This window comes from Phasianus colchicus, chromosome 4, assembly GCF_987193195.1.
Source record: "Phasianus colchicus chromosome 4, bPhaCol1.hap1.1, whole genome shotgun sequence".
NCBI lineage: Eukaryota > Metazoa > Chordata > Aves > Galliformes > Phasianidae > Phasianus > Phasianus colchicus.
The window spans coordinates 70,243,991-70,266,898 of NC_143439.1; the positions used below are offsets into that span (position 1 = coordinate 70,243,991).

The window sequence follows — 22,908 nt, forward strand, 5'->3', positions numbered from 1 at the left end:
TTCCCTTCCCTTCCCTTCCCTTCCCTTCCCTTCCCCCTTCCCTGATATTTTTTTCTTTTTAATTCTACCCTTTTAAAATTTCCTCTCCTTTTTCCTTCCCTTCCCTTTCTCCTTTGCTTTTGCCTTCCCCATTTCTCCTTTCCTTTTCCCTTACTCCTTCCTCTTTCTCCTTCTGCCCACCTCTTTTTTTTAAAGAAATCCCCATTTATTACTATTTATTACTGGCATCTGAGAGCAGCCCGTCAGCAGGAGGGTACAGCCCCTGGGGGCTGCATGCTCTGTAGCATGGATGTTGCAGAACCTCTCTGTCCTCCACCTCCTGTTGATAGCAGGTACCCAGGCGAGTGCCAACACCTCTCTGCCAGCAGCACAAATTCATCAGTGGTGGGTTAATTATCTGACAACCAGCCAGTTTTATTCCCTTATCTCACAGCACACAAATGAGGCTGGTGAGGCAATACTGCCTGGGAGTGGGCTTCGTTAGTGCAATGTTAAGGAGCCAGCCCTGGAAGGAAAGCATCCAAAGAAATAGAAAATATGAACTCTTATCCCAGTGTCTGCATCCTTTCTAACTGGGGTGAGAAAATACAATTCTGTCTCTGTCTGAAAGACTCCTTAATATAAAAGTCAAGTTATTTGTCATAAGAGCCCACAGAAACCCATCAGTGTGGAGAAAATGTCAACTAAAGAAAATTTAGGGCTCTGAGAAATTCATTAAATCTTGCTTTTCACCTCTCCTTTTCCAAGGGGATTCTGGCACTACCAATTGATTTGCACCCCAGCAAGCATTTCACCAGCATTTGGCATGCACACAATTTAATATTTTCTTCTTCTAAGCCCTGTGGGAAGGTTTACCTGGTACTCCAGTTTAAATTTTGAGGTTGCAATAGGAGTGTTCTATGTACAGCTGTGCAACATTGAGATGCTGTGGGGATGCTGTAAATACAAAACTACAGTGCGTGTTTTATAGACATTAAATTCATTTATAACGGACATCAATAAAACCTGCAGGATTCTGAGTGTCTCATTCAAGGCAGGAAGAATCTGAAGAATTGGGTGATACAATTAATTCTCTCAATCAATAGAATGGAAATCGGCTCATGTGAAAAATCACTAAGGCTGAATTTGGATCAGGACAGGGATGGAGAAGGCTATGAGATGTCCCTGCCTCTACCAGGGGGTTTGGAACCAGATGATCTTAAAGGTCCCTTCCCACCCAAACCATTCTATGATGCTATGTTTCTGTATTCACCAGCCAAGATGTTTGTTAAGACAGCCTGGAGCAGTTCTTCTCAGCAGCTGCAGCTTTAGTGCTTATGATACAGAGAATAGAATAATCTCTGTCATCACATCAATAAAACCAGCACTTGGCACAGTGGTTCCAGACCCAGTCATGTGAAAACTGCCCTTGGAAGATCTCTAAAAAGATGGATAACTTGTGGCTCGTTCTCAGGTGGTGAGAATTCTTCAGTGGCAAAGCTGCCCAAAGAGTGGTGGGGTCACCATCCCTGGAGGTGTTCCACAACTGTGGAGATGTGGCTCTGAGGGACGTGGTCAGTGGGCATGGTGGGATAGGTTGGACTTGCTGATCTGAGAGGTCTTTTCCAGCCTTTATGATTCTATGATGGCATTTCATTCTTGCGTGCATTGCACCAAAGCAGTTCTCTCTCCTGAGAATGAGAATTTCAAGGCAGCTCCATCGGGTCTTTAATCTGCACCATGGCCTTTAAATCCAAGTAGGATGGACTCTGTTGTGATGGCTGTTGCTCAAAAACTGTCACGTTACCTGACAGCAGCTGTGGCTGTTCACCTCCCATACCTCCTCCCCTCAGAAAAGCAGTTTCCCTGGGAAAGCCAAATACAAGAGATCTTTTGTCTCAAAACCTCAGCGAACTATTTGTTAGCATCATGTCTGGCACCTTATTTATGTGGCCCTGAAAAAGAGGATTTTTTTTCCAAACTGTGAAGATGAGCCAAGCATCCAGCTGAGAACGGGATGGAGACCACAAGAGGGTTTTCCTGGAGAGGAACGGATGGATGGGAATAAAGTTTCTAATGTTGTTCAAAGGGGAGCCCATTGTGACCCTCTTACAAAACACATCTAATAGCTCTGACTAAAGGAAGAGCAGGCAGTTGATGATTGCTGTAGATATCAGACATAATGACACCGCAGAGGGCGTTATCACAGACCAAAAAAATACCAGAATTTAAGAGCTAAAAAGGGTTGCAATTATGCACAGTACAAGGATGTGCACCGAGGGGATGAAACATAATGTTTCTCTAAACAAGTAGAAATTACAGTTTGGAAGTAATGGAAGAAAGTGTGGGTGCATGGGATCTCTATAATGCAGGTAAGTGAGCATGTGAAAAAATGTCATTCTACTGAGTAAGGAGTTTCTGTAAGCTGAGTTACCTGGCTTGGCCATAAGTTCCTGGCAGCAATAACACCTTCACCTAGGACATCATCTCCTCTGCAGATGGTTTGTATGGATAGCTCCCATAACAAGGCTTCCCTGGCTTCCTGAAGAAGGTGCTGGTAGCAGAGCTTGAGCAGAAACAAACTGTGCAGTTCAGGGTCTAGGCAAGGGTTGTGGATTTTTATTTTGTTGGTTCTTTCTGTTTTTAAGGAAGGAAGGAATGGGTTGTTTTTTTATTTGTTCATTTTTATCACAGTGGGGCGGTTGGAAGTAGATGATCTTTGAGGTCTCTTCCAATCTAAGCCATTCTATGATTCTACAAGCTGAGCTCTTGCAAGAGAGGAGCTGCCACGTCAACCTCGTCTCCCAAAGCAGACACCACCTGGTGATCACTATTATTTATTCCTCCTGCTATGAGAGACAGATGCCCCCAAAGAGGAATCTATAAACCCCCCGAGGAGAGCTGCTTGAAGCTTAAATAATGCTTTTGGGCAGCAGTTCCCACAGGCAGAATAGCTGCAAAGGACTCCACAGGAAAGGCAGCAAGATAGCTCCCTAGGAGTGGCAGGGAAGAGAGATTACAGATATTTCCTCTGTTTGTTAGTCAAACAATATAGAGACTTTGCTTCTCTCCTAGCAGCGGTGCAGAGCTGCCCTCTATTCATGTGCAGTGTGCACCCTGCTGTCCTCAGCCTCCAGCTGTCCATGGGGATAAAGGACGGGAGAGACACAGAGCTGTGGGGTGGAACACCTCCCCTGCAAGGACAGGCTGAGAGAGCTGAGGTTGTGCAGCATGGAGAGGAGAAGGCTCCAGGGAGACCTGAAGGGGCCATTCAGTATTTTAAAAGATCTGTAAGAAGGAAGGGGACAAAATCTTCAGCAGAGTTCGTTGTGATAACACATGGGGAAATGGTTTCAAACTAAAAGAGGGAAGATTTAGATTGGACGTAAGGAAAATGTGTTTTATGATAAGGGCAGCGAGGCACAGGTTGCCCAGAGAGGTGGTGGATGCCCCATCCCTGCAGACACCCCAGGTTAGGCAGGATGGTGCTCTGAGCACTGATGGAGCTGTGAGTGTCCCTGTTCAGTGCAGGGAGTGGGAGCAGATGGTCTGCAAGGGTCCCTTCCAACTCAAACCATTTTATGATTCTGTGAAGATGGCTGCAATTGGTTGCACTTCCAGCCAGGTAAACTGGCTGTGCTGTTCCTCCTACCTGTTTTTCACTCTCAGTCTGGTCCCACAAGTCCTCTGACCGTCGCTGCCCACATCTTTTGCACAAGTGGGTAGAAACTGGCACAGGTTTGGAGTAGATCAGGAATCTGTCTTCTTTTCTTTTCTTAGAAAATCTCAGCTTGCCCAAAAGAAAATTGAAAAAAAATAATAATAAATGGTTATCATGCTATGGGAGCACTTTTGATCCAAGGCAGAAGCGAAGGCTGCCCTCCCAGCTCAGCCCTTGATCACCTCTACTGCTGGAGCCACTCACTGGACACCAAGCTTCAAATCCTACCCCCAAAGCCCAGCAGGTGTCCGGGTCCACTGCAGCAAGCACACCATCACAGTCAGTGCTTCAACACTGTATTATCCTATTTTAGACATTTTTCACAACTGCGTCCCTCTAAGGATGGTGCTACTGTCCCATTAGGGACAGCATGCAAGGCTTGGAGAGCCATGGTTTACCTAAATCAGGAATATCCTTGGAGTCTCCAATTGTTTGCTTGCTCAGAAGGAAGAATGCTATATTGTTCATAAGTCGCTCTTGCTTTAATCTTCGGTTATGTTTAAACTTAAAATGGGATTTTTTTCTTTTAGATTGTTGTATTGAATTTACTAGGGAGCTCATGCTCCACAGAAGGAATTGCAGCTCCTATGAGTCAGTGATCATAGAATGGCCTGGGTTGAAAAGGACCACAGTGATCATCTAGTTTCAAACCCCCTGCTATGTCTTTTACAAGGTCGCCAACCACCAGACCATGAAGCATGGAGAAAAATTAAGGGTAGTCACACCGTCTGGTCTGTAAAACAGGCAGAAAACTGACTGTGCTCTCCATCTTCTGGGGCTGCACTGTGCTCCACTGCAAAGAGCTTCCCAGTTGGGCATCAGCTGCTCAGAAATAAAACCTTTCAGCAAAACTGAAATTTCTCTTGGAAAAGAAAAATAATAATAATAATAATAAAAAAAATCAATTAATTTGCTAGAAAAGGAATAAAAATGCATCGAATGGTCTCTCTGGGAAAAAGGTTGGGTGATTGGGTTTCTCCTGCCTGCCTGACTGTTCGGCTCCGTATTTTGTCTCCTTTTATTCAGGCCTGCGATCAGTTTTCTGCAATATTGAGAGCAGCTCCTGCTCAAATGAAACGTCTGATCTGCTCGTCTGAGGGGTGTCTCGCTGCTGGAAGGGAATTGTTTGACACAATGGATTAGATGGTAAAAGAAGCTGTTTCACTCAATGCTAATTAGAGTAGCATTGAGTGTAAATTAAAAGAAAGAGAGAAGCTGATCTCTCTTAGAGAAGCTTAACACCCAGACAGCTTTAAAGGAGCCAAGAAGGATAATTTCTGAACTTTTTTTTTTTTTTTCAGGATTCCTATTTTTCTAAAAGTCTGTAATTCTGCATCACTGTTTTCCACAGAATTGGACATTTCAGCAAAAAGGAATTTCTGGGTTTTGCCCACTGGTAACTGCAGTTAATTTTCATGTTCTCCAGGGATCCTGCAGTTTACAATGGTGTTCAGTGAGCCTGTGGAAATTCGTGAAGAATAAGAACTATGATAACAGCATTGCCACCATGTGAACATTATTGCGGACGCATCTCAGTCCTGAATCTCAGTCCAACAGCAAAAGGGGTGGTGAGGCTCCAGCACTGCTGCCCAGAGGTGTTGTGGATGCCCCATTCCTGGAGGTGCCCAAGGCCATGGATGGGGACCTAGGCAGCCTGAGCTGATGCCTGATTTAGTGATTGGCAACCTTGCCCATGATCTTTGAGGTCCCTTCCAACCCAAGCCATTCTATGATTCCACAATTCTTTAATTTGTATGTGCTGCCTTGGTCCCCCAAACCAGGAAAGAAGCAAATCTCTGTTTTCACAGCTCCAAAACTGATGTGTGAGTTCAACCACCACGGCCTTCACCCTTTGCCTTTGCCCAGACATCAGCAAACCACTCACTGTCAAGAAATTGTCCTGTTTTATTGCCCCACTCCCCATGAGGTTTTGACTAGACAATGTTTACATCGAACATCCCATACTGCAGGCTGTACCCTTTGCCTTATTGCTGTGAGGTAGAGACAAGGCACTTTTGTCACCTACCCACTCGAGATGGAAGTACTGAGCTGTAACCACCAGTCTGTTTGCAGTAGCATATCACCCACGCAAATGAAGACAAGCCTGTCTTCTCCCTTCCTACACGTCTCCAATAGATGGCATCCGTGGTTCCTTCTCTGTTATTTTGGGACCACCAGGCCACGAAGCAAACAAAGTCAAACCAATTGCCATACCAACGTGCAAACTCCTGCAGAAGGTGAATTGCACCTTGAAACTCCTGGAGGTGGGGTGGGAACTCATCTCAGAGCTTTCTTCTGGCTGAAGGATGTGCCAGAGTCTGGCAACCAGGCATTTTCCTTGCAAAGCCATCTCTCAGCTCAAAATCCATTTTTTTCTCATTTTCAAGCAAGACCATATATTCAAATACCATTTATTTTCTTCCTCTATTTAAATCTGCAAGGACAGATCATTTGTCCTCCCCACACACTCCATCCTTGCAAAGCAGGGATGAGTGAAAATAAACAAAAGCAACGTATTTCTGGAAGTACACTTCTTCTAACAGCCTGCACTGCTCGCTCCATCTCAGACATGACTACAATAAGTGAAAAGCAGTCAAGAAGCAGTGGAGGATTAGAAGACATGACATGGTGAGCACTGCCTGTGCAGCTGGGATGCTTATTTGCCGTTATACACCTTGGGGAATTATGTCTCTCTGCACGTAGAAGTGTGGTCAGTTTGTTTCTGGTAGACCTGCAGGCAACCTTAGCATCTCCCTGTGTATCAGTTGACCCATGGTTAGGCAGGGGTTGGACTCAATGATGCCCATAGGTCCCTTCATACTCAAGGTTATTCTGTGGTTCTGTGGTGACTTTCTACATCCCAAGCTAGATAACTAACATCCAAAATGATCTTACTGCTGTATTCCCAGATTTTCAGGAAACACTACAAGGGACCACAGTGAGCTCATGGTAAGATCATGGAATCATTGAGGTTGGAAAAGAGCTCTAAGATCCCTGAGTCTAAGTCCAACCCAACCCACTGTGCTCACCGACCACATCCATCAGTGCTCCATCTCCACAGTTTTTGGACACCTCCAGGGATGGTGACTCCACCACCTCCCTGTGGAAGATATGCAGCAGGGTAGCCAAGTGTGGAAATGCAACTAAGACAGTGTGCACTCTAATTTTTGGCTGTGTTTCCCCACTCCACCCCAACACAAACCCACCTTCATTTTGCAGAAACCTGACATTTCCAGCACAATAATACCAGATCCAACTCAGTGATGTCAGTTAAATACTTACCCGAGCTTCAAAGGATTTTGAGACAGATTGGTGCCAGGAGGCGGTGGCTTTTAGGGTCACCTCAAACACATCTTTGCTGTTGTGAGGTGCCAGTGCTGGGAGCTCATGAAGCAGAACGTGCCCAGTCTCCGTAGGAGATTTTGTGCTTTTGACTCATTTCTGGTTCAAGTGTTCACCTGAAAGGAATAGCAAAACAAAAGGGAAAGACATTATGGCATAAGGAACTGTCAAAAGCTTTGGTTTTTTTCCTCAGCCTGTGAAAAAAATCACTGTTCATTAAAAAGAAAACACTTGAAAAAGCTCGAAGACAGTGATACATAAGATGAAACAATTCGGTGACAGACCTGTCTGATTATTTTCTCTGTTGTCCCTTAAAAAGTACCTTTGCACCACAGCATCTCCAGCTTTGTGCTGCACATGGGCAAACTCAACCATGCATGCTTAAATCCCATGTTCTTAATGGTCATTCCAGTGATGGGGTCACCATCCTGGAGGTGCTCCAGAATTGTGAAAATGTGGCACTGAGGGACATGGTCAGTGGGCATGATGGGATGGGTTGGAGCTCTTTTCCAATTGTAATGATTCTATGATTCTGTGTTGTCCTTCAAACACACCCCATCATGCTGGTTTCCAAAGCAGTTGTGGATTTTCCTGCCTGCTCTGTGTTGGGTTTGCCAGATAAGGAAGCCAGCATAAACCTGCATCACTTGAAGGTGCTGGCCTGGAGGATTTTAAAATACAGCCTCTGCTTTATTTCCATGTATTCATCCTCTCTTTCCAGGGAAATAAACTGGAAAAGCAGCTCGCTGCCAACATCTGAAGAGTGAGCAATTCTTCTGCGTCTCTTAAATTCTGGATTCCTGCTGAGTACTTTATAAAATAAAAAAATAAAAAAAAAAACCAACCTCCAAATCAGCTTTCCAGCCAAGAGACTCCCTGAGTCTGGAAGTCTTCACAAATAAAATAAAAATTACAATGAAAATGACTTCTCAACCACGCTCTGCAGGAGAAGGCTACAGAAGGGCTGCCACGATCCCATGCCTTGGCCAGCTCTTGTGAATGCACGGTGCTGGGCTGCCATCCTGCTGATCCCATGTTGCTTGTGGTGAGGTGTGCACGGTTTAGAGAAAGGTAGGTGCTTGTCTACCTGAAATTTCTCCTTGTTCTCCAATAGTGATGCCATTGTCCAGGGATGCATGTGGTCCAAGGGCTACAACCAACCCAATGGGACTATTTATCAGCCCTCTACCATGCAGCACAACCACGGTGAGGACAGCATAGATAAATTTGCCTTGGCCCAGCCCATGAACACGCATCTACAACTACACCTCAACATAGATACCTGTTCTCTGCTCTTCATGACACATACGAAGATCTAATCAGAAACAGCCCTATTTGGAATGGACATTTCTTCTTGAACATCTGGTGCCTGCGCTGTTTCCACACGGCGTTTTAATAAGTGCTCCTGTCCACCCACACAGCCCTCGTACCCACACAAGGTTATAGCCATTGCCTCTCATCTGGGCTTGGCTGATGCAAATTTGCCTTTATTTCACATGCAAAACAACTCTCTGCAAGAGTATTTTTAGGTCCTTGCCTTGATTAGGTCAACTCTTTCTAAATCTCGCTTCTCTTTCCATTCACTTTCTGGAAATAGACAATAAATGACTGGCCATTGTTATCTAAGGCAACACTAAGTGCCCACTCTTGTCTCATCTAGCAAGAGTCCCACAGCCACATTTATTATCATCCTTTGCCTTCTAGATACTTCTGCAGCACATCAGTAACCTCTGGATTGGATAGAGATGGATGGAGGGTCACACTGCAAAGCAGACCCAATTAATGGCCATAGGCAACTGGAAACATCTTTATGCTATGGCATTGCAGACTCTTACCCCAAAGATCCACCACCGTCTCCTGCAGCTTCCCAGTGCCAAGTCCTGCTCCCTGTGAAAATCCCATTTTGAAACCATTTTCTACAAATTAGGGTGGTCTCAATGCTGGCATACAAATGAAACGTTGTGTGCTTTCCAACTGCTGGGTGTGGGGTTGGCCACCTCCTAAATGACACCAATTCTATACTAAGAGGGAGAGCAGGGGAAGACAGATGCACGGGGAGGCTGTAGGTTCTGCACCCCAGGCAAAGGGGGTGAGCTTGGGAACTGAGATCTGGGCATATTTTACACAAAATCTCTCCTCTTTTCCAAAAGAAATCTTTTTCTCTCTCTTTTTTTTTTTCCTCCCCACATTCAGCCAAATACTGAGAATTTTTGTTCCAAGAATAGGCACCCATTCAGCTGGCAACTCTATTTCCCCTCTTAATATTTTCTGCTTGATCAAGAAAAGTTTCAATATCAGGACCTGAGATGAGAGAGACAGAAACAAGGGATACGATGCCACTTAGTGGAACATAGCTAGATAATAACCAAGAACAATATTCCAACATCCACGCTGCACATTATTGCTCATCTCCATGAGATGCTGTTCTTATTCCCAGTGTGCACTGAAGATTTCCCAACGTACCAAGTTATGTAAAAAACCTACAGAGTAGGAAAAGATGCCCAGAATAGGAACAAGGCTGCAGCAACACCCGAACCTACGGGCAGCTGCAAGAGCTGGCAGGCAGTCAGTCCCCACTGCCCTGCCAAAGCTTGGATGTTGATAAGAGAAAGTCTATTCCCTCTCTCCTATCTCCCTGCAAATACACTCCAGCCCATACATTGCAGAAGTGCCAGGCTTTGGTTGGAGGCAGCAACCTTAGCTTGCTTGCTGGCTCTTTATAGTATTTTTAGCCTTCTTGATATGAGCAAGGTGCAAAAAACAGAGCCATCCCTGTCCTGGCACGTGTATATAAGGGATGGGGCTGCTGGGAGCTGCCTGCCTTCTGCAAGCAGTGGGGAGCTGCAGCCGGGTCGTGAGCAGGGTGAGTAGAATCAGCCCCATTTTGGGGTTATTTCCCATCTTTTTTTTGCCATTCTTCTGCACAAGTTCTCTTTCCCCCATCCATTTCCTCACATGCCATGTCCCCACCTGATGGGGATGGGATCCAGCATGGCTTTTCTCTTCTGTCCCCTCTGATTCTTCCCATCCCCTGACCACCATCTCCTCCTCCCCCCAACCCATGGCATTCTCCATTCCCTCTGCATGCCCTACCAGGCTATTTCCTATAGGAGAATGCTGCAGAGATGTTGGGCAGCCTTTCTTTGCTCCTATTGTGGAGATTTTCTATTTGACCCATGATATCTCTAAGCTGCCACGGTTGCAAATTTCCATCCTCCTGACATCGAAACTGCACAGAGCAGCCTGTGATAAGGCGATGCTTTAGAGTCACACTTATGGTCAGGGCAGTCCAGGAACAAAGTTGAGAGCCTGCTGATAGCACAACCGTCCCCGGAGTTCTTCTCCCATTCAAATCAGAGCAGATTGCTCTTGTTGCCCCCCTGCAGCAGCAACTCGGGAATGAAACAGCACCTCTAAAGCTGGCGTTTCATGGGTTAATGTGGTGGCATCACTGGGGGAATGCTGGATGAAGTTTGGGGGGGAAAAGTAAGAAAGCAGCAGTCCTCTATTCTTCCCTTCTCCAGCTTCCAATAAGCAATGATTTGGGGATTTCTGAGATGGGCTGTCAGAAGGATCCATTTAAGGCAAGGAGAGAGAAAACTTCAGAGATGTCAAAGTGATGCTTTCACTTAAATTTCTTTTAAAGCCCTAAATATATGAGTGATACAGAATTGAAATAAAATGCTTGTTTTCATCCCCAGTGAAAGTTCTCTGACATTTTAAAATAAGACTGAGCACGTGGGTAGGTCCATCTTCAGTCCTATGGGCCATTCTGCTATTTCTGAGTGGTCGTGCACTGCAGCCCCTCTTGATTCCCATCCCAAACATGAAGGCATCACAGGGAGGTGTGCACAGAGTGAGAAAGAAGGGTTGGGGCAAAACTGAGGCTTAGCAAACCAACCAGTCTCCAAGCCGTGCCAAAGCAAGTAGAGAAAGGCTGTAAATCCCAGGGCCTGCTGGGATTTATTTCTTGAGTTGGTCAGTGCTGGTTCATGTCAGGTAATGGCCATGAAGGGCTCAGAAGTGGCCTCTTGTTGCTCACTTAAAAAGTGGCAGGTGAAATGCCTTTGTGCCTGTGACAGCGGGTGTCTGCGCATGCACAAGGACAACTCGAATGTGTCAACAGCTGGGCACTAACAGTTTGTCTCTGTGGACTGGGAGTAAATAGGGAATGTACAACCTCAACAGGTAGTACAGAAACCCCACAGCAGCCCTGCAAAGACAAATATCTCATTCTCAGGGCATGGAGGATCTCCCTAGGGTACAGCATCCCACTGGGGCAACCTATGGTTTTGAGCATCCAGCACTGAATTAACCCATTGCTGTTGTTTATATGGTCTTAATAAATACATGCATTAATGGCAAAGAAAAAAAGAAAGAAAGAAAGAAAAAGGATAGACTCATAGACTCATTAAGGTTGGAGAAGGTTTCCAAGATCACCACATTCAACCCCAACCCATCCCACCATGCCCACTGACCACATCCCTCAGTGCCACATCTCCACGGTTCTGGAACACCTCCAGGGATGGTGACCCCCCCACCTCCCTGAGCAGCCTATAATTGGTGAGCATGGAGTGTTATCCCATCTGGATGAGGCTGTCCTACCCTCACAAGCCTGATCCCAAGCAGAGAGAGGATAATCAGGGATGAGTGACATCTCGCTTTCCTGGAAGAGCGAGGCCAGCGCCTGGCACAGATGTTGAAAAGCCAGCGTGGGAGAGGCTGGATGTGAAGAGTGACAGTTCTGGACGACACTAAGTGGCTCACAGCAGGCTCTGCTATTTGCATGGCACAAACAGTCATTTCATGATTAAAAACAACAACAGCGAATGGGAGCTAAACCAAGATAAAACCAGAGAGCGCTGTGCAAACATTGAGAGCACGTGAGAGCTGGCTCAGCCCACAGCTTTAACCCAATAACCCCATCAGTTCTGGATTCCACCTCCCACTTTGTCACCTGTTTTCTCCTGCAGGCTTCTCACTCGTCTCAGCTGCATTTCAAGTGCAAAGTGATAAAGTAAAGGGTGACAGTATTTCTGCAGGCCCTGGATGGCAGAAGCAAACCCCAGCAAATAAAAAAAACACTTTGGGTGGGAGGTTGGGGAAAAGGAAAGATGTGCTGAAAGATGAACTTCTTTGGAGCACTGAAACACTAATTACATGAACTCCTTGCTCTCCTTGATTCCTGCTTCTGGGGGCAAGGAGAAATGCTATGTGATCAGTCTGAGCTGGGCTTTGAATGTCCCTTCCAATTCAATCGATTCTATAATTCTATGATTCTACTTTTGGCTAACTCCCATTAGCCCCATTCACTGTAACCAACCAACCATACTGACTGGTGGGCTTCTTTTGTAAAAAAAAAACTCATCTGCTTTTCCATCCACAGACTTTGTGATTTCTTCCTCCTTTACCCACTGCACGAATGAAGACCAGCCCTGATGGATCCAAGCCATCCAAAACCCACGTCATCAAAGCCAGAGAGCTGATTCTCTCCCCACACTCCAGGAATGGGGACCATCACGAAAAACAACCCACACAAATTACATCAAAATGGGTCCATCCTAAGAACCATGAAGACAACACGATGCCATCCCAGGCAGATGACGTCTCGCCTGGTCAGAGAGGAGCTCAGATGTCAGATGTCTGTAATGGCAGCTTTAGCCTGGGACGTGTTTCTGAAGAGATCAACCACAATAGCTCAGAGAAAATCCCCCACCAGGACAGCAATGCAAACAGAAACAAGGATGGGGTATTAAAGAAAGCCTCAGCTGTGCAAAAAGTGAGAAATGAGCCCAAAGATTCCCCATCCAAGGATGTTTTCTTGTTTTGGGCCAACAAAGTTAGCAACAGCAGCAAAAGGAGCAGCACCTTCCCAAAGCTGCTGCAGAAGTCATCTGTGACTGCAGGAAATTCCTCTCCAGCTCTCCTTCCCCAGGAAGGATTCAGCTTAAAAGAGAATCAGACTGAAAAACCCCAAAGAAAGACCAGGAGAGATCTCTTCTCTGACACGAAAGTTTTCAGCCATATAGACTCTCACGTCCTCCATGTGAGCCAGCAGGTAGGTCCTGCAGACCCTCAGCAGATCCATGCTCTAATATTCAACTTTTAGTGTCTGTTCTGATGACAAGATGGTGCCTAGTGACCTCAAGAACCTGGAGGGTGAAATTACCCTAACTGTGGCCAAAGGTCTCTGTGCCAGGACATCAAGCAGGATTGTATTAAGATTCTACCTGGAAACCCTTCTGGAAGGGTTCAATGGGGAGAGAAAGGAGCCACAGGATACCCCAAGGCAGGATAGGCTGTGTTTAGCTAGATAGGAGCCAGTGACCAGAGTGAATAGAAAAACACACACAGCCAACAACAGCCACAGTAAAGCTGTATCCAGCAATCTCTTTATATCTGTGGCAGCCTGAGTCTTTTCTTAAGCAGAAGGCTTCAGTTGTGTCCTCATCTCAGTCTGTGCCCTGCTATATGATGTTCCCCCTTTCCGGGTGCTTGGGAGCCCATAAGGAGAGCATCAAATTCTTAATTCCCGTTACCTGAACCACACGCTGCTGCTGCAATTTCTCCCCCAGGGACAGCACGATTTGTCTGGGCAGTGAACTCACAGCTTACACGTCAGCTCATTAGTGAGAGTGAAGAGGTACAAGGAATAATTGTGCTCTTCGTTAGAGTTGAAACTTGCAATTTCTACCTAGCCCGAGGCTAATATCCCTTGGGAAGAAGGATGCTGTTGTGGTTCAGAGTCTACCAAGTCTATTAAGAGGAAAAGAGAGGGAGAGGGAGCTGGAAGAGAAGGGAGAGAGGATAATAACCAACTGAAAATACCTGTAAGGCAGTGGGAACAGTTTGTTTCCCTGTTTATCCAAGGTTCTTGCTGAATTAAAATCTGATGCACCTGGCCTTTTTCCCCTACATGGGATTTACATGTGCCAAGACCAGCAACAGAGCAGCTCACTGAGTATTGCATCTCTGGTGGCAGATGCTGTTTTGCTGGTGGTGCCCTGGGAATGTAGGATTTTCCCCTCTCTCCCATGCATCTGTTTGATGGAACACCCTGGGCAGTATAGGTGCAGAGCTGAACCCCTTTTCTGGACACCTACTAATAGCTTGGAGACTGTTTGCATGAACCCACATCAGTTCCTGCTCCACATATCTCTGTAGAGCCAGCAGTTCTCGTGAACTGAGATGCTCTGACCCATTCTTCAGGAGTCCTAGGAGTATTCAGGACCAGGATCACCTGGGGATGTTGTAACTCTCAATCTAGGACCTAAGTTTGCTATTTCTGATTGAAACAGAGTTTCATAGACTGAATTTTGCACCAAGATGTGCCAGCAGGGAAGCAAGTAGCTAGGTATCTAATGGATGAGTACTTTTTTCTTCTTCCTTGGGAGTAATTATCATTACTTGTTTGCCCAGCAGCTGCACAATCATGACAACATCATAATGGAAATGCAAGGGAACAGCAAGAGCACCATCATTTTAAAATAATTGCTCTCTAGTCACATCTTCATTTTTAAACTCAGCATCACAAGGAAAATATTCAGCTGTTACAAATGCTACATTTCCCATACGCAAAAAAAAAAAAAAAAAAAAAGAGATTTCCAGCTTTGGTTAGGGCAGGAAAGTCATTGAGGAATGAAACAGCAGGGGCAGGAGGTTGTAGAATTGAGCTGGACTAAATATAGCCAGTGGAAGAAAAATCTATTGCTAAAAATATTTGTGCTAGCACAAAAGAGGGAAGAGCCCAGGAATGTGGATGAGTGAATGGGAGGAAAGGGGCAGAAAAGCTTTCTTTGGATTAAGAAATAGGTGAAATTGTAGTGGTAGAAGCAATTCCTTCCACCCATTTTGGAGCATGAGTTTGACTGCTTTCACAGTGTCAAGAAGAGGATCTGAGCCACATGGATGCTTCTCTTCTGCACAAATAGACTCATAGAATCATACAGGTTGGAAAAGACCTCTAAGATCCCCAACCCCAGCCCACCCCCACCATACCCACTGACCACATCCCTCAGTGCCACATCTCCATGGTTCTTAAACACCTCCAGGGACAACGCACTGAGACATTATTTGGTGTGGGGCTGGAAACACACTTCCCCCAGTTATATGTTGCAGATTTACACCATTTACACCAAGAGAGATATCTACCACAAGACTCTCTGGGCAAAGAAATGGGAAACCTTCATTTCCACCAAACAGCAATTCCAGTCCTTAAGATCAAACGTAGGAAAATGGAGACATGTTCTACCATAAACCATGTTTTTGGATTTCCAGTTCTAGAGGGAGAGAAGTGAAGCTTCAGGGTTTTTGTGATGTACCTTTTCCTTCCTGCAAGCCCATCGTGTCAGCAGTCACTGACCCATGCAGTTACGACACCAAGAGTGCCTTCATCTCACCTGTCCTCTCCATTGCAGCTGAAATCGGGGCACACCAAGATGTCGGTCCAGGCCATCGTTCCCCTGATCACTGCCAAATCCCAGAGCAAACTGGAGATGGTGCGGGCCATATGGTTCTGGCTTTGCCATAACATTGGTAAGTCTGGTCCCACTGTTTCACAGTCATGTGGTGGGGCTGAGAGCCCTTTCCTTCAATGCAACCTCCTGGATTTTGGCTCTTCGTGTCCTGCAGAATAGATTCTACAGTGTTCTTCTTGCAAACACAAATTGAAATATTCCCCTCTCAACTTTGGGAAGGTGCCTGGGATGGGGACTGGTTGCAAACTGAGCGCCTCCATGCTGAAAATGACACCTGCTTTAAGGCACAACCCACCGTGTGAGCCCCAAATCCAAAGAGAAACCAGTAAGGCTCTCAGTTTCAATGCATTGGAGGGCATTTTCCCAATGCGTGCATGGTGCAAATTCAAGGAAACTGAGCTATGCCTCTAGCAGTCATCTGGGGACACCGGGATCTCTGCACAATGCAGTCACTTCGTGCTACTTTACCCTACTACATCCATGTGTGCAAGACAATATGACTGTCACTGTACCTCACTTGAATGGCTCAACCACTATTTACATGTGCTGAGAACCCAATTCCCCCAAGGCTTTAGCAATTCTTTGCACATATGGGGAATTGTCAAACTCTTGAATAATGATTGGACAAGAGCTGTCATGGCTTCCAGGGAGGATAGACAGAGAAACAGGGTTGGGCAGGAGAAGGCATGGGATCGTTTTGGAAATAATAAATCCTTACGTTAGCCTGAAATTGGGTGGTATTCTCCCTTTCCTAGAATATGATGTGGATGGCTTCCTGGGGTTCTCTCAGAAGATCCACATGCCAGAGCAGGTCCTGCAGACGGGGAGAGCCGTGTGTTCTGGATATGCTCATTTATGCTGGGAAATGTGCAGGTAAAACTCGCCTTGGGCTTTCTCCTCCTGCTGCCTTGAAGATATGAGAAGGGAACATTAAGATAGGATGGGTGCTACCCCACAACCGGCATAGAATCATAGAGTATCCCAAGTTGGGAGGAACCAGTAAGGATCACTGTGTCTAACCCCTGGCTCCACACAGGACCCCCCAAAAATCAGTCCATGTATCTGAGAGCACTATTCAGATACTTTTGAACTCCAGCAGATGCTGAAACCATTTCCCCACCATGTCTTTGGGCACAGAAGTTGCCTCCCTTCTTTTCTGCTTGGGTGGAAGAGCAGATACGAGTTTGGCAAATCAACCACAATCAAAGATACGAGGAACGAGGGTTTGGAGCGAGCAGGGGGGTTGTTGAAGTTGGCCAACATCTGGCACAAGCGGAGCAGGGCCTTGGCTTTAAGGAGGCTGTACTTACCACAGAGGTTGGGCTGGTTTCCAAAAAGCAGGTACCAAGCAGTGTTTGGTGTGTTGTTACCTCTCCCTGTTGTCTCCCCATGGCAGGGAGGCAGGTCTGAGCAGCGTGGAGATCCCAGGGTTCAGCCGAGGCCCGTGTGCCCGTGGAGGTCAGTGGTGCCAGCAGCAGAAGAGCAGCCACATGTGGAACGCAGTGCAGCTGGAAGGACAGTGGTGGCTCCTGGATGCCTGCTGGGGTGCAGGCACTGTGGACACAGAGAACAGGTTGTTTGTGCCCAGGTGAGACAACCTCATCCCATCACCTCTGGAGACATGTTTCTCAACACAAGTGGGCAAGGCTCAACCTGACCTCAGAAATGGCCATCCCAAGCCTTCTGGTAGACACTTACTTACCAGATTTGCCAGGTCTTGAGCTCTCATTTCAGGTGCATCCCCAGATACTGCTTGCAGATGGTCCACTTTTAACCACAGTGGTTGCTCGGGAACCCTGTGCAAAAATAGACAGTCTACACATAAACACCTACTACATCCAAATCCTTACTCCCTGAGCTGTAGTGGCAACTTCTCGGATGATAACCACCTCCACTCCCCACCAACTTATTTTATTTGTGGCCAGCGTCACTTTTGACATAACAAATCCTTGTTTTTACAGAAACTTTGGTCTGATGTGGCTCCACACATAATTACTTGAGATTTCTTAGCCCATGCTAAGCCAATAATGACTCTCACAGAGGTTATTTATACAATTTAATAATTTCCATTAACTACATTATGGGATTGACATTTTTAATTCTTTTTTTTTCTCCCTAATAATGCATAATGAAATAATTGTGGAATTTCTAGTAGGTAATTATCTTGCTGAGAACAGTTTATAACGCCAGGGAGTATGGGCTGCTTTTAACTGAGCAGAAGCAGACTAAAACATCACCTATGGCAACAGGCAGAGATAACAGCTTCTTGTGGGTCCATCCCCTCGGGGATCTGGTCCTGGATCTGGCTGGGCAGGGTGAATGTCAGTGTTCTCAGAACCATCAGATCAACAGACACAACAAGGCTTCCCACCACAAACCCAACACAAGGGTGAAGGTTGACTCACTCAACAGATACCTAAGCAGAGGTGGTACCCAGAAGGTCAGGTTGAGCACGTTCAAATTGTGATGCGTTTTTTCTTCTAAACAAAACAAAAGATGGGTAAACTCTTGGAAGAGGTCACAGGACTGGGTACGTGGAAAGCAAAATTACTAAGTACTGTAACACAGTTAATCTGGAAAGCCTAAACAAAAGCTTGGCCCTTCCTGATGTTGGTTCCACTCTGATGGTGTGGGGGAACCTCACTTCTCATACAGAGGTACATCATTATCAGTGCCCTGGATGCAAAGTGTTTTCTTGCTCCCTCCATGACATCCTTTTCTCTCCCCTTGCAGGCATGATGATTTCTTCTTCCTCACCGACCCTGAGCACTTCATTGAGACCCACTGGCCAGAAGACCCCGCGTGGCAGCTCCTGCAGCCCCCCATCTCATGGGAGGACTTTGAGCAGAGAGTGTTCAAAACTTCAGAATTTTTCAGACTTCAGCTCTGCCTCCTTTCTCCGAACACTTCCCTCCTCAGAGCAGGTAAACACAAAGCAAAGGGTAAATCCAAGTAATATAAAACCTAGCTTGCTTTTAAGAAGCCCAAATTGAGGATGTTCCTCATTCAAAAATGGACCACCTGTTGATCTTTGAGGTCCCTTCCAATTCAAGCCATTCTACGATCTATTTTTAAGCACGTTTAACATCCAGTAGAGCAGAGGAACATATTTAAGCAATTTCTGGAGTCATGGCCATTGTGTGATCCTGCGATTAGAAAACTGGGAATTAGGATTCATAAATCATAGCTAATGGAGCCAAATCACTTAGACCCTTTTGTGCATGGCTTTTCCCCTCTAAATTGGCCAACAGTAGCAAAATAGTTTCAAGATACCTGAGACACAATCCTCATTGTGTTCACCAGATGGGGAGGGACACTCCCAGACAAAACATGGCCTGAAACAGTCACGTCCCACATTCTGAAAGGGAGGTGGAGTTGTTTTTCCTTGATTGTAGTTTTCTGACAATTTTTTCAGGTCAGATGCATCGTGATAGATACATGCATTTTTTTTGGACACGTTTTGTACATCTATTGCCCTGGATGGTTTCATGTGCGTATAGATTTCTCCTGCAGTTTAGTTTATCAGCAGAGCCAGACAGGAGATAAAGCTATCTCAGATTGTAGTCAGGCTTACAGAAAATGAATGTACAGCAAGGCCCACCAGGAGGATTTTGACTGGGAGGATTTATTACTTACCCAGGAGAGAAAATCCTCCAATATTTCCAGGACACTGGACATTGCTGAAATGGGCTGTTGCTACCTTTGGAGCAGCAAGAGGCCTGCACAAATCCAGTGAAACTGGGAATAGTTGAGAGCTTGGTGATAGCTTTGTGCAGAGGACTTATGGTGCCTCTCCACTGCAGAAGCTCAGAGCATGCCAGGGAAGGGACTTAGTCTTTTTCTACCAAGGGCCATACAGCCCAGTGTGGAAAGCCACTTTCCATCATCTATCAGCATTCCTGGTCAAGTGGCAAGGATTCAGAGGATTGGAACAGGTTGCCCAAGGAGGTTGTGGATGCCCCATCCCTGCAGGCATTCAAGGCCAGGCTGGATGTGGCTCTGGGCAGCCTGGTCTGCTGGTTGGTGACCCTGCACGTAGCAGGGGGTTGAAACTGGATGCTCACTGTGGTCCTTTTCAACCCAAGCCATCCTATGATTCTACGATTGTAGGCTTGCCAGTGTGACTCTGATCTATGAGAAAGGTGGTAAGGAGGATCTTGGGAACTACAGGCCTGTTAGCCTGACCTCAGTGCCAGAAAAGTCCTCTTCAATATTTTTATTGATGACCTGGATGAGGGCGTTGAATGCACCCTCAGTAACTTTGCAGATGACATCAAGTTGGGAGGTAGTGTCAATCTGTCTGGGGGTAAGAAGGCCCTTCAGAAGGATCTGGACAGACTGTGCTGAGGCCAATGGGATGAGGTTCAACAAGACCAAGTGGCAGTTCTTGCACTTTGCCTATAACAACCTCAGACAATATTATAGACTTGGGGCAGGGTGGTTGGAAAGTTGCATGGAGGAAAACGATTCAGGGGTGTTAGTCAATGCTTGGCTGAACATGAGCCAGCAGAGTGCCCAAGTGGCCAAGAAGGCCAATGGCATCCCGGCTTGTATCAGAAATAGTGATGCTAGCAAGAGCAGGATGGTAATCATCCCTCTTTACTCAGCACTGGTGAGGCTGCACCTCGAGTACTGTGTTCAGTGTTGGGCCCTTCACTACAGGAAAGACACTGAGGCCCTGGAGCGTGTCCAGAGAAGGGCAACAAAGCTGTGAGGGGTCTGCAGAACAAGCCTTAAGGGGAATGGCTGAAGGAACTGAGATTATTTAGTCTGGAGCAGAGGAGGCCCAGGGAAGACCTTATGGCTGCCTACAACTACCTGAGGGGAGGGGGTCAACCTCTGCTCCCATATAACTAGCAATAGGACTAGAGGAAATGGCCTCAAATTGCACCAGGGGAGGTTTAGGTTGGACTTTAGGGAAAACTTCTCTGAAAGAGTGATCAGGTGCTGGAATGGGCTGCTCAGGAAGGTGGTGGAATCACCGACCCTGGAGGTGTTCAAGAAACATTTAGTTGTACTGAGGGACACGGTTTAGTGGGAAATACTGGTGGTAGGTAGATAGTTGGACAGGATGATCTTGGAGGTCTTTTCCAGCATTGGTGACCCTATGATTCTAAATGGAAGGATGGAGAGGCTGAAAAACCCCTTTCAAGTCCCAGCCACGAGGGAGCTCCAAGGCACACAACCAAGTAACACAAAGATTGTAGCCTCAGAGGAAAAACAGGAGATCAACAGCCCAACCAGTCCCTTGATCTGCATGCCAAAGTGATAAATTGCAGAACGTGGACTCTCACCAAATATCATTAACTGTGGTAAAAAAGCCCAAGGGGAAGAATGAGGAAAAATAAGTATTTTGTTATTCTCTCTCCTCCCTTTCTTCAATTCTTCATAGCCAAAAGACATAGGAATGGAGCCTAGCAGTAGCTGAGGGCTTTGGCCCTTGCTGACCCTCTAGATGCCATGAACTAAAATTTCCTGGGAAGAATATTTAAGGGCAGAAAGTAAAGCACCTTCCAGCACACCACTGCTCTACATCCCTTGGAAATCCTGCCCCCCAACCATAGGACTCACTGGCTGACCTGGGCTATAGACACAGTTTTTCTTTTTTCCTCTACAACTGAGACGAAATGAGATTTTCCCATTAGAACATTAAAAAACTGCCAACCCTTTTTTTTCCCCCAGTGATTTTTTTCATCTTGTGGAGGGAACAGCTTTCCTGGGCCTAAGGCCTAACTTGAACAGTTTAACCACCATCATTAGCTTCAACATCCTGAGCCATATCAGAAGTGTGTTTAGAACACCAAACTACAAACCCAGATTGCAAACCAAGGCAGAGGTCTGCTTTTGTTGATGCGAAATTATGATTACATTGATCTAGGTCAATGGAAGGAAACCAGCATCTTAAACATTCAAGACAATCTGAGTACAAGAATGCTAAAGAAAGATCTTTGGTGTAAAACCTATTTTCCCTTTTTAGCTACTGTAGATCAATTCCTGCTTTATTACATATGAGCAGCTCCCATCTCTGTGAAATGCTGAAAAGCTTTCAGCCAGGATTCCTCCCACAAACCACTATCTGATGGGATCTGGAAGGGGAACACCTTGCAACAAGACCTGATTTTCAGGAAATACCTGGCATCCAGACACAGTAAACTCAGCCCCTTTAATTGGTACTGTGATTTGAACCTTTTGAGTTGGTAAAACCATAGAATCATTAAGGTCAGAAAAGACAACTAAGATCCCCAAGTCCAACCCCAACCCATCCCACCATGCCCACTGATCACATCTCCATGGTTCTGGAACACCTCCAGGGACAGTGACTCCACCACTCCTTGGGCAGCTGTGTCAATCCATTCTTTTGGAGAAGAGATTTTTCCTAATACCCAACCCTGGCACAACTTAAGGCCATCACCTCTCATCCTAAACTGGAGACCTAGATGCCATTTGGTACTATGGAATTAAAGCTTTGTAAAACTTTTGCATACAGAAAGGCAGTCGTTGGTGGCGTGCTGTAGATACAAATAGCTAGAGTGGGAGGGGGCAGGGAAGACTTTTAGACAGAACTTTGAGAAATTAGAAACATGCCTGTACTTCAATGGTGTTTTTTCCCCCAAACAATTAACGCAACATACATTGGCCTCCTGCGATGCTGCTGGTGCTGACATGGGAACCCACCCCCCAGCTTCACCTGGCCTCCCTAAAGACCAGGAATCTTTGGCTGATGGTTTGAATTAACCCAATAAAACAAACTAATGTTTGTTTTAAACGTAGCCATTAATTACCTCTTTGAGTCCCCTTTCCAAAGCAAAGCGCATTGCTGGCTTCCCTATCTCATCATCGCTGGCTCCGCTGCATACAATGTTCTGTTCTTTTCTTTCTTCCTAAAGATTCTAATATGATGCAGCCGGCCAGGCCAGCAGCTTCGGAAACTAGCATAGAGGGAATTTAATAACAAGAAAACCTGCAGTTAATAAAGTCTGTCATCAGTAATGTCTCCACTGAACGCTTGCCAGGAGAGAATTGTTTGCACTTACTGTGTGAGCCAAGTCACAGCTTCACCAGGCAAGGCACAAATAAAACCCAGCCTTCCCATTCTTTTCACGTCTCTGTTTCAACCTACCAAGAAAGATCTGTGGGGCAAACAATGAAAAAATCCAGATACAAACGGGGGGGGGGGGGGAAGAAAAAAAACAAAAAACAACAACCAAAAAACAGTCGCCCCATTATTCATTAGATTATGAAACGTGTTTCGCAATCCAATAATTAGCAAGGGACGATTTTTTCAGCATGAAAAAGGAGGCTTTTGTCATGTTGTGTTAGCACCCCAAACAAATGAACATCGCGCACAGCGCGGGTGCTGATACCACCCCCGGGCTCCCGCAGTGCCAT

General features: G+C 46.0%; 1 protein-coding gene and 1 long non-coding RNA gene across 3 annotated transcripts in view; one reads left to right on the forward strand and one right to left on the reverse strand.

Annotated features, from left to right (window-relative positions):
• Nucleotides 1-22,908, reverse strand: part of LOC116225998 (uncharacterized) — a 25,023-nt gene continuing 2,115 nt past the window's right edge. For both annotated transcript variants that reach the window (XR_016466257.1, XR_016466256.1), the window contains 9 exons: nt 22,302-22,649; nt 17,222-17,315; nt 16,238-17,073; nt 15,442-15,667; nt 6,983-7,158; nt 6,730-6,800; nt 3,632-3,769; nt 2,414-2,616; nt 1-1,845 (listed from right to left, as the gene is read on the reverse strand). This is a non-coding gene — a long non-coding RNA (uncharacterized LOC116225998). The remainder of the gene's footprint in view (nt 1,846-2,413; nt 2,617-3,631; nt 3,770-6,729; nt 6,801-6,982; nt 7,159-15,441; nt 15,668-16,237; nt 17,074-17,221; nt 17,316-22,301; nt 22,650-22,908) is intronic.
• Nucleotides 9,727-22,908, forward strand: part of LOC149918331 (kyphoscoliosis peptidase-like) — a 19,922-nt gene continuing 6,740 nt past the window's right edge. The window contains exons 1-6 of the mRNA XM_090139910.1: nt 9,727-9,905; nt 12,429-13,100; nt 15,460-15,577; nt 16,275-16,392; nt 16,916-17,107; nt 18,253-18,443. Of these exons, the coding sequence (XP_089996036.1) occupies nt 12,465-13,100; nt 15,460-15,577; nt 16,275-16,392; nt 16,916-17,107; nt 18,253-18,443 (1,255 nt within the window). The 5' untranslated portion in view covers nt 9,727-9,905; nt 12,429-12,464. The remainder of the gene's footprint in view (nt 9,906-12,428; nt 13,101-15,459; nt 15,578-16,274; nt 16,393-16,915; nt 17,108-18,252; nt 18,444-22,908) is intronic.